We start from the raw sequence: 11,101 nt of genomic DNA, 5'->3' as shown, positions 1-11,101 counted from the left end.
CGGGCAGATCATGAGGTCAGGAGATCAAGACCATCCTGGCTAACACGGTGAAACCCCGTCTCTACTAAAAATACAAAAAAATTAGCCGGGCATGGTGGCGGGCGCCTGTAGTCCCAGCTACTCGGGCGGCTGAAGCAGGAGAATGGCGTAAACCCGGGAGGCGAAGCTTGCAGTGAGCTGAGATGGCGCCACTGCACTCCAGCCTGGGCAACAGAGCAAGACTCCGTCTCAAAAAAAGAAAAAAAAGGTTAATTTCAGTCACTGGTCATCTACTTGTTGAAAACTTAACTTTCTTCCAGTGTCTTATTTAACTGCCTTCATCTGACTGTTAAGAAAGCCAAAGATTTCTTTTCTTTTCTTTTTTTTTTTTTTTTTTGAGATAAGGTCTCGCTCAGTTGCCCAGGCTGGAGAGTACAGTGGCACAATCTCGGCTCACTGTTACCTCTACCTCCGGGATCAAGCGATTCTCCTGCATAAGCCTCCCAAGTAGTTGGGACTACAGGCACACACCACCACACCCAGCTAATTTTTGTATTTTTAGTAGAGACGGGGTTTCACCGTGTTGGCCCGACTGGTCTTGATCCTCTGACCTCAAGTGATCTGCTTGCCTCGGCCTCCCAAAGTGCTGGGATTACAGGCGTGAGTCACTGCTCCTGGCGTAGCCAAAAATATCTTTAAAATCAACAGTTGTGCTGGGGGAAAAAGAAATGAATAAATTCAGGGATAAGGTATAATTTTAGAAATAGTATTTGTAATTTAAGTTTAGAACTTTGTATTATCTCTTGGAGGTTGGATTTAGCATTTTGGTTTGTAGATGGATTTATCCATTAAAAAGACAAATGCTTGTTTTTTTTATTATATTAAAATGTGAGAAATTGTTTCTACTAAAATATTGAATCAAGCCCTGGTGCAGTGGCTCATACCTGTAATCCCAGCTCTTTGGGAGGCTGAGGCAGGTGGATCACCTTAGCCCAGGAGTTCGAGACCATCCTGGCCAACATGGTGAAACCCTATCTCTACTAAAAATAGAAAAATTAGCTGAGAGTGCCATAAATATGTGGGGGCAAAATGTTCAGTACCTGTAGAGGCCTCCATTCAAGTCGTATGTACATTACACTTAACCTGAATTTGGAAGAGCAACAGGCCGAGGTCATCTATAGCCTTACACTTCCCAGCTTCACCTTTAAGAGAAAGGCCTGGGAAAGGCAATACTGTATGGCTGTATGTCCAGCTTACCGCCACAGTACTGTTTTCCTTCTCGACTGATGCCTGTGCTTTTCACGTCCGCCATTATGGGCCTGTATTGATTCTTCAGCAGTCCCAGTTTAGCTAATTGGTGATTGCATTCCCCTGCGCTGGTGGAGCTGGAAAAGGAAAGGACTTCTGACTTAGTTTTCTCCTTGGGTTTTTTTTCTGTAGAGTTCGGTGGTGTATGCCATAGTGTATGTCAAGCCACATACACTTTCCTATGGTTCTTGTAGGTATGAAATCGTCCTCATTACCTAACACTCAGGTGTTTTTAATTCAGGGGTTTATCAAACCAGTCTAGTGTAGTTCTGGCCAATTAACTAGGACTGGCCAGAGCTGGTTGACACCAGTGTGTTTGTGGCCTTTGACACAGAAATACACATATTCACGTCATAGCTTTTTGGTGCACATTTTGTTGACTTTGTTCAGCCAGGATGATGTTCATGTTTTCTCTTGTATTTGTTAGTATGTCTCCATGTTAATATGATCCTGCTTAATATTTATGTTTTATTCTCTTGAGTAATTTCAGCACAGATGGCTTTTACTGGGACTCGCTACTCCGTTGGCAAAGTCCATTTAATATGTAGTATTTGCAGGTGCCCATTAGCATAACTATCCTTAGAAAAGAATTCTGGAATTCCCCTTGTGTGTTTTTTTGCTGCTGACTCAGAAGAGCAATGATACATTTCAGATCTTCAGTTTTCAGTTCAGCTGTCATGAGACTTAAAGAAATTTAGGTTTATTAAAGTTCCATAAACATTTGTAAGATCTGTTTTGACATTCATAAAGAAGTGCCATTATGAAAGGTGTTTAATTTAAATATGGGAAAGCTTTATCTTAAGTTCTCTTTATGTATTTGAAAGCAAGTTTAAAGTGATTTGCAGTTTAATGAAGGTATAGCCATGCTGGCAGTATCCAAGTATCAGATGTGCGGTTATTTTTTGTCTCATGTGCAAATACGGTTTTCACCAAATCCTGTCATTTTTCTATGCAGTACTGTTTGGGGCCTTAACACTTTTCTTCTTATTAACTACCATAGCCTTCTAATTGATCTGGCTTCTAGTTTTTTCCCTCATTCCCGAAATCACTCTGCAAATAGGCACTTGAGTAGTCTTCTGAATGCACTGCTCTAATGGTGTACCTGAATTGGTGAAAGGCTTATGGTTGCTTCTGATGACCCTAAAACAACTTTTGTGTCTGGTCATGAGGGCCCTCTCTGGGCTTGGCTCTTCATCTCCATTTCTGCCTTTTACTTGAGTCCTTCTCTTTTCTCATTATTCTCTAGCCTGTAACTCTGATCTGTTCTCTAAATCTAGAATGTCCAATTATCTTCTTTCCAAGCAAGATCTGATCTGATTCCTTACTGGCTCTCAAGAAAGTAATTCCTTTGGAAAAATGTTCCCTTGACTATCCTAGTCTACAGAGGTCTTTTCCTTCTCTTTTTAATTAGAGCACTTCTCACCCCCACTTTCCCCACCCCCAACACTGAAGAACGTAGTTTTTACTTTTGTGGCTTGGTAAGCTTTTCTGGGACTAGATCTCATTCCTTTCGTAAGACTAGAGGCGGAGAGGCAGCATGGCTTGGCATAGTGATTAGGTGAGTAGTAAGCCTTGGGTTTAGACTTGGGTCCGAATTGTAGCTCTGGGCAATTTACTTTCTCTGTGCCTCAGTTCCCTTATCTGAGAAATGGGGCCAATACTAGTTCCTCACCATGAGTTGGCTTTTTTTCTTTCATCTGAGAACAGTCATTTCTCTGTAAAACTACTAAACTAAATAGATTTGTTTATTTCGTATACTGAACACATTTTGTTTGCCATTAATCCTCTCTCTGTCCATCCTTCTTAGGGATTTTCTTGGTCCTGTTCACTACACAAACAATTTAGAGAAATCTCCCACCTTGTTTTAGAACAGGGCAATTCTTTGAATCATATACAGGCTAGAAGGCACGTGTCTTTCCGTGGAACAACTTCACATTTTCTTGACCTACATATCCATGGTGTTGGTGCCCTTATTTTATAGATATATGAGTTTGCATTGTACTTATGGTATTTAAATTCTTATGTGGCATATCAATCTGGAATCAGAACATCAGAGTGCGTCCTGGCTCTGCCATTTATAGAAAATCAACTTTCTAGATTTTTAGTTTCTTTTTTAAAAATTAAATTAAATTAAATTAATTTAAAAATTTTTGTGAGTACCTAGTAGGCATATATATTTATGAGGTACACAAGATGTTTTGATATGGGCATGCAGTGTGAACTAAGGACTTAGTTTCTTTATATGTGAAATGCAATGTTAGTATCAGACCTCTCATTTTCAGGGTTATTCTGAGTCTTGAAAATAAGAATCATACAGTTGTATGTCAATGAGCTTTATAGTGTATTTTACTTAACCCATTTTTAGGCACTTACAATATGCTAGTATTGACTCATCCAATAACTAATTGAACCATCAGAACGATTTTGTGAGGAGGTACTAATACATTATAGAGAACAAACTGCAGAGCTTAATTAAGTGCCTACGATCACAGCTAGTAAGCGATAGTACTAGAATAGACACCTGGCAGGTTGGATGTGGACCCTAGTTGAGGCTACTGCATCACAAGACCTTTCTCTAAGTGTTACTGAGATTAGCCCCCTCTGCTGTGTGCGTTCTCATTTTGTCTCCTCAGCCAACAATTCCAGCAATTTCAGAGGCATCCGAAGTTAAGCCAATTGTGCATGCAAAACCTCCAACTTTTGTCTATTTTTTATGTTAGCTTAAAACATAAAAAGAAAACAAACGCAATGCCTGTGAACTCAGAATAACTGCTCTGTGATTAAAAGCACAAAATGCTGTGCAAACATGTGAAAGTCACATGGTAAAATTAATGCATATTGAGCTTATTTTACCTGTTATTGGAATTAGAAATGTCAATATTTCAGCAATGAAAACAATGCAGATGTGTGATGTACAAAACATATACTGTAAAGATAGTTTGAAAACTTATGAGTTTTAATCTTTTTATCTATTTCAGGACTTTCTGGGACAAGTGTTTTGTACACTGGGAGAGATCGTTGGGTCACAGGGAAGTCGCCTGGAAAAACCAATAGTGTAAGTATTTTTAAATTCAGACAATGAAATGCCAACTCTTAACAGTTTCTATTTTGTCAGTTTGGAATTGGTGAATGCATGGTTGTGGAGCAAAAGTGGGTTTTAAAATCTTGTTTGAGTTTTTTCTTTTAACAAATAGTTTTGACATATTTTTAAAGAATAATTTCTATGTCACCTGTCATATGCTATGCTAAAAAATTTTCACAAGATGAAATGAGCAAATTTAAATAAGGAAGTGTGTTATTTTTTCTTTTGGTTTTACTGTTAATTGTTAGATTTAGTACTTCTTGAAAAAGAGATTTTACTCTTTTGGGTTAGTAACTACATGTAATAAACTGTTGTTAATGCCATGTATTTCATAAATGCACTTTTGGTTACTGAAATTTTAATAATAATTTTTACTATGGAAGTGGCTTGTAGAGAAAGCTGTAAGTAGGTTTATACTGAGAGAAGGTAATCACTAAGAATGGTATACTCCGTCTTCACCTTCAATTACTAGGATCATGTTTAGTTTTCAGGTCAATTGCATGAGTTTATTCTATTTTCTCCAGTGCCAAATAAGGCAGGGAGCAAATTTTAGAAATTTTTCATGGCTTTATTCTCCTTTCCTCCTTCTTTCCTCTCCCTAATCCTGATTATTTGGATTGACTTAACTGTTCATAAAATTCAGAAGATCTAGAAGGAATAGTACATTTGCAGAGCTAACCACAATGTCAAAAACTTTAGGGAATTTTGAAGTCTTTATCTTCATCAATCTTTTAAGAATCTCAAACTTAAAAAATAAATATGTCAATACTCCATGAATCTGTTTATTTCTGACATAAAACAAATACTTGAAATGGTGAAGCATTATTCTTACATTTCTTATACAAAATTAAACTTTTTATTTAGTGTGTTCATTGCTATGAAAGAAATTATTAGACTAATAAGAATTCTATAAATTCTTTGAAATTTAATTTGATTTTCTTAGAAAATTATTACCAAATGTCAGTTTGAAAACTTTCATATATCAATTTCCATTTTAAGTTCTTTTTGTGTGTAATTTATTTTCACGTAATTATAGGACTTGGAAGCTTATTACAAAAATATATTTATGCTCACTTTAGTAAGTAGTAAGCAATCTGTAAGGCAAATGCAAATATTTTATTGAGTGCATATAATTCTAATTGCATTTCCTAGTCCAATGACTTATGCTCACAAGGATTCCTAAGATCACTAAATCTACCTTTTGTTTTTTGCTGTAAAAAGAATCAATAATATATGCAATACCACCTTAAAGATGCTTAACATTATTCAAGAGAAAACAAAAGCAATTAAAATACAGAATTTTCATTTCCAAGTGACAGAATAGAGATTTTTATGAATGAGTACACTTTTTATTCTTTTATTTTAGGTTCAGAGGTACTTGTGCATGTTTGTTATGTAGATAAACTGCACATCACAGGGCTTTGGCATACAGATTATTTCATCACTCAGGTAATAAGCATATTACCCCATAGGTAGTTTTTCAGTCCTCACTTTCCTCCCTTCTTCCACCCTCAAGTAGGCTCGAGTGTCTGCTGTTTCCTTTTTTGTGTCCATGACTACTCAGTGTTTATCTCACACTTATAAGTGAGAACATGTGGTATTTGATTTTTTGTTCCTGTGTCAATTTGCTTAGGATAATGACCTCTAGTTCTATTACTGTTGCTACAAAGGATAAGATCTCAGACGTTTTTATGTCTGTCTAATATTCCATGTTGTATATTTACCACGTTTTATTTATCCAGTCCACCATTGGTGAGCATTTAGGTTGATTCCATGTCTTTGCTATTGTGAATAGTGCTGCAGTGAAAGTAAACATGAATGTCTTTATGGTAGAACGATTTATATTCCTTTGGCTATGTACCCAATAATGGGATTGCTGGGTCAAATGGTAATTCTGTTTTAAGTTGTTTGAGAAATCACTGAATTGCTTTACACAATGGCTGAACTAATTTACATTTCCACCAGCAGCATATAAGTGTTCCTTTTTCTCTGCAACCTCACCAGCATCTGTTATTTTTAGACTTTTTAATAATAGCCACTCTGACTGTTCTGAAATGGTATCTCATTGTGGTTTATATTTGTATTTCTCTAATGACTAGTGATGTGGAGCATTTTTTTCCTATGCGTGTTGGCTATGTGGTATACTTTTTTTTTTTTTTTGAGACGGAGTCTACCTCTGTCGCCCAGGCTGGAGTGCAGTGGTGCAATCTATGCTCACTGCAACCTCTGCCTCCCAGGTTCAAGTGATTCTTCTGCCTCAGCATCCTGAGTAGCTGGGATTACAGGTGCACACGTGGTGCCCTGCCAATTTTTTTTTTTTTTTTTTGTATTTTTAGTAGAGACAGGTTTCAGGACATTGGTCAGGCTGGTCTTGAACTCCTGACCTCGTGATCCGCCCACCTCAGCCTTCCAAATTGCTGGGATTACAGGCGTGAGCCACCGTGCTCGGCCTATGTGGTATACATATTTTTAAATTAGTCATTTTATTAGAAATTTTTATCTTTTTTTAGCATGAGGAAATCCTAATTCTGATTTCAGAAAACTATTAAATTATTAAGTTATAAAAAATTTCCCAGTAGAAAATCATATTTATATTAATCTTGGAACCTATTAAAAATTTGATATTATTACAATGTATTGCTTGGGGTATGTGGTGAATAGAACATAGCATAATATATGGTCCTTGTTCAGCTGATTCAATAATTCCCACTAGGTATGACCAGCAAAAATAAATTCTTGCTAAAAGGTGAAGATACCTAGGGTAGACTGGTAGACTATGCAGATGTTGGGAGAATTTGCTGGGGGTTGAGTCATGATCATTTTATGTAATCAGAAAGGATGAGATTCCCTTTAGATTTTTCTTAGGTCTTGCTGAGGGAGGAGTATAACATATACATATTTCATATAGCGTAAGGAGGGAAAGACTTCAAAACTTGTTCATCCAACATGGATCTACAGTAACCACATGCTGTACTTCATCTATAGGATATTCTGAAATTTAGACAACTTTATTGAAGGTCCTCAGGTTCTATCTTTCTTATTGAAAAAGGAACAATTAATTTGATTTTCTAAGCTTATATAACTAAACTTTTATTCAGCCCTTCATCTCCTTGGAGAATCTTCTCAAGCAAATAAACATTAAGAAAATAGTTTAAAGGTAAGATTATTGTTTGAGCAGGGGAAGATTTTTAAATTTTTTAAAGAAAACTTAGCTAGGCAAGTTTTAGTAGTAAGTGGGTAATAAAATGTAAAGCTTGAGTGTAGCAAAGAGATGGGCTACAAAAGAAAAAAGCAAAGAAACAAAACCTTAGGAATTGCAGAATGGTTGCAATTACATTCATTAAACATGAGTGAATTGGATTAGATACCTCAGATAATCCAATAGAGGGAAGAGATGAGAGGGTGAAATGAAATAGGAGAGATTAATTAAAAATGGGAGAGTAAAAGTGAATACGATTAGTTTGCTAATGGAAAGATACTTTGGCTTTATTAATTAAGGCACCTAGTGACACGTGCTATCACTGGATCAGATGTTCAAACGCAGGTGAACAATGGACTGGAAAAAACATTTTGTAGTCACCCTTCCTCTTGCATGAGAAAAGCCTGGCTTTAATGAAAAACTCTAGCTGTAAGAGAGGCATGTGTCTGGAGGAAGAACATGTGGATTGAAGAACAAGGTCTATTGGCTAAGTATCAAGTTCAGGTACTTTGAGAGAAGATGCAGCTTCCATGCAAACAGCATTTTACTCCCTTACCTCAATCTCAAATGAAAAACAAAGCCATTCATACTTTTTGTTTGAAAAAGCACAATTGGGTTGAGGAAGAACAAAATGCTGATAGTATGGAAGCTTTATCTGCCAATAATGCCAAAGTAGCCTTTTAGAGCAGCTGGTGCACTCCATGGACTCCTAAATTTCACATTCATCTTTGCTAACTCCTGCACTTCCGTGTACTTTACTTTTTTCCTGAATCAATCTAATAAGCAAATAGTGAGAAGAGATGGGAACATGGGAAGATCTGAGCTATTTCAGTGGAAGAGGGAATGGCTTTGGAAAAAAGGATGAAACCAGGGAAGATATTAGAGATGACGCAAGGTCAGGAAGTGTTTTCTTCTCGTGACAGGAAGCTTGGTGACAGACACAACTTTGAAGCCTCCATATTTTCACACGAATATATAAAAGTAGTAAAATTTATGGATGCATGACTGAAATAGTGGAGAAATTCACACTGGGGAAATAATAGGTATTTAAGGTGTAGCTCTTCCGTCTCTTCTTCATAGGTTCCACTGCCTCCTGCTGTCTTGTTGTGTGAACCTGCCCTGGCCAGATATCTTTAACTGTCTGGTTAAAGATAACATTGTAGGATAGCCACTAAACATTCTACTGTTTTTCATGTTCTGTTCCTCATGACTGGGGATAGAAATAGAATGTGCACACTCCTGGTGCTGCAGCCATTATTTTTGCAATCATGTTCGGGATAGGTTAGATCATTTTTCCCTATCTGGATGGCCACTGGCTTCTGAATTGCAGCATAGGACACCTCCAGAGGCAGATATCCTGAGACAGACAGTCCACTCACAAGTAACACACAATTGATTTATCATTAATTAAAAGTCTTCTTGTGTCCCAAATGTTATTTGCCTTAAGTAGCATTATCCAAGTACCTCTTATTTATTAATTTTAGATTAGAGATTTATTTCCCAATTAGTCTCCCATTTATATTCTAAGTTATTCAGAATACTTCCTTGTTTGTTTGTTTTTCTTTCTTTCCTTTAAATGGCCTAACTTATTTTCTGATAAGATACTCAGAATAATTTCTCCTAGCTTTTAATTGCGATTGTGTTGTAATATCTCCTCAGAGGTAGTCTTTTTACATTTATGATAACTGTAAAATTGGGAGATTTAAAGGAGACAACTTAAAATTTGAAATTATTTAATATCAATCAAACTTTTGACAGCAAAGTTAGGATTATTACGAAAGTAAAATGGTTTCTTGTATGTGGCCTTTTGCCTCATTCAATAATGAGAATTTGAATTTAACCTCGGGCTTTTTTACTTTCTGTGTTTTGGTTATGGTTGTCATTTATAAAATTAGATTTTCTCATTTTATTATGAGAAAAAACATTTTTATTTTTAATATTTTATATGCATAATGATGAAATAATTTGAAATCGATGTTCAATAAATTTTAGTTTACTTTTTAATAGCAGCTCAAGATTTTTTACAATTTCAGTAGTCTGTTCTGTTGGATTTAAGCTTTGGGCAAACACGTTTCTCATCTGAATTCCATCCTACACTTTTGGTCTTTTCCTGGAACCGTCCTAAAATAAGTCTTGTGCTACTTAATTTGACTGAAACATTTACTGGGCTTCCTATGACTCATCGGCTCCTCTGTTTGGAGCATCTCATCATTATTTAGCATTATATCCACTCAGCAGTGTGTTTTCTCATGCTGTGAGATTGTATCCAGTTTTCTGTGTGATACTGTCAAATAGTCATATGTCTTCTGTCTTTAGGGATCTCAGTGATGTATTCAGCAAAGCCTTCCAAAATGCAAGAATCAGCACCGGTTTAAGAAAGATTGCCATTCTCTCCTCCAGGAGGAAAATATTTATTATGTTCCTCAAGTAATAGGCCTATTTGTTCCTGTTACTCTCAGCCAGGCATGACTGGTTCCATATAAAAGGATCAGGGAAAAAGGCAGGGACTGGTAATAATTAGAAACTAGATTCTTACTCCAGGGAGAAGCAGGATACAATGGGAAGAAGTAATACCAGTGGTAATGGTACCAGCAGCTGTTTTGACTAAAGGACGTTTAGGAGGGCAAAGGCTATGTTTTTTGTAGGCTGGCAAAAGCACTTTGTGATCTAGGTAGTTGGTAGTCGGTGGAGGATTAAGGGAAGGTTCCTAGATGGATGCGTGAGTGTCCTAACAGGTGAAGACGACAGGGACAGGGACTCGGAGGCAAGTGCTGATTGAAAGGCCAGCTTGTAATTGTCTGATGGATGTGGGGATCTCAACTGTGACTTGAAGTTCGAGGACAGAGACAGATAGGTGCTGAAGTACAAGATGAAAGCAGGGAGAGGAACAGAGCAGAAAGGAAGCTTCAGAATAAGGAAGAAGACTAAAATAGAAGAATAGTGTTTAAGGGGACTTGAGGCAGAGACTTACAGGGTTGGCTTAAAGATTTGACTCAAATGTGGACTTATCCTGATAGCTAGGTTTTGACTGTAACTGCATTTAGAGATCAAATGTCTGTGAGAAGGAAGAGGAGGAAGAGGGATAGGAGAATGGGTAGTCATAAAAGTGGGAAACATACAAACTCACCATAAAACAGGCCTTGTTTTTAGCATGCAGCTTTTTGCCTGTAAAAATGTAATCAACTTTGGGGGAAATTTTGAGGCTCAAAGTAATCTTTATTAATTAGATTGATATTGTTATACTCTCAAATTTACTTTAGTGGAAAGAATAGTGGGCTGGACTCAGAAGATGGTGTTTTTAGTCCCATCTGTACTACTAACTTGCTATTGCAATATTAGGCCATTTTAACATCTATACTATTTTTTTTATGTCTGTGGGTCACATTTGTAATAAGAATTTGCTGTAGAGATAAATAAACAGCCACAGTAATGAAGTTGATAGTGCATGAACTTTAGGAGCAGTCAGACCTGGGTGCTAACAGTTGATTAGGTATGCAATTTGAGTAAAGTGCATTAAATTCCTGAGACCCAGC

General features: G+C 36.8%; 1 protein-coding gene across 2 annotated transcripts in view; it reads left to right on the top strand.

The window, feature by feature from the left end:
- CPNE8 (copine VIII) overlaps positions 1–11,101 on the top strand; it is a 247,008-nt gene that overhangs the window by 76,866 nt on the left and 159,041 nt on the right. Inside the window, exons 6-7 of one of the 2 annotated variants that reach the window (XM_011994097.1) lie at positions 2,624–2,626; positions 4,266–4,342. In XM_011994097.1, the coding sequence (XP_011849487.1) occupies positions 2,624–2,626; positions 4,266–4,342 (80 nt within the window). The remainder of the gene's footprint in view (positions 1–2,623; positions 2,627–4,265; positions 4,343–11,101) is intronic. The other variant, XM_011994105.1, reaches the window with a different exon arrangement.

This window comes from Mandrillus leucophaeus, unplaced genomic scaffold, assembly GCF_000951045.1.
Source record: "Mandrillus leucophaeus isolate KB7577 unplaced genomic scaffold, Mleu.le_1.0 Scaffold1117, whole genome shotgun sequence".
NCBI lineage: Eukaryota > Metazoa > Chordata > Mammalia > Primates > Cercopithecidae > Mandrillus > Mandrillus leucophaeus.
The sequence above is the reverse complement of the archived record's forward strand: the minus strand, read 5'-3'. Positions and strand labels throughout refer to the sequence as shown.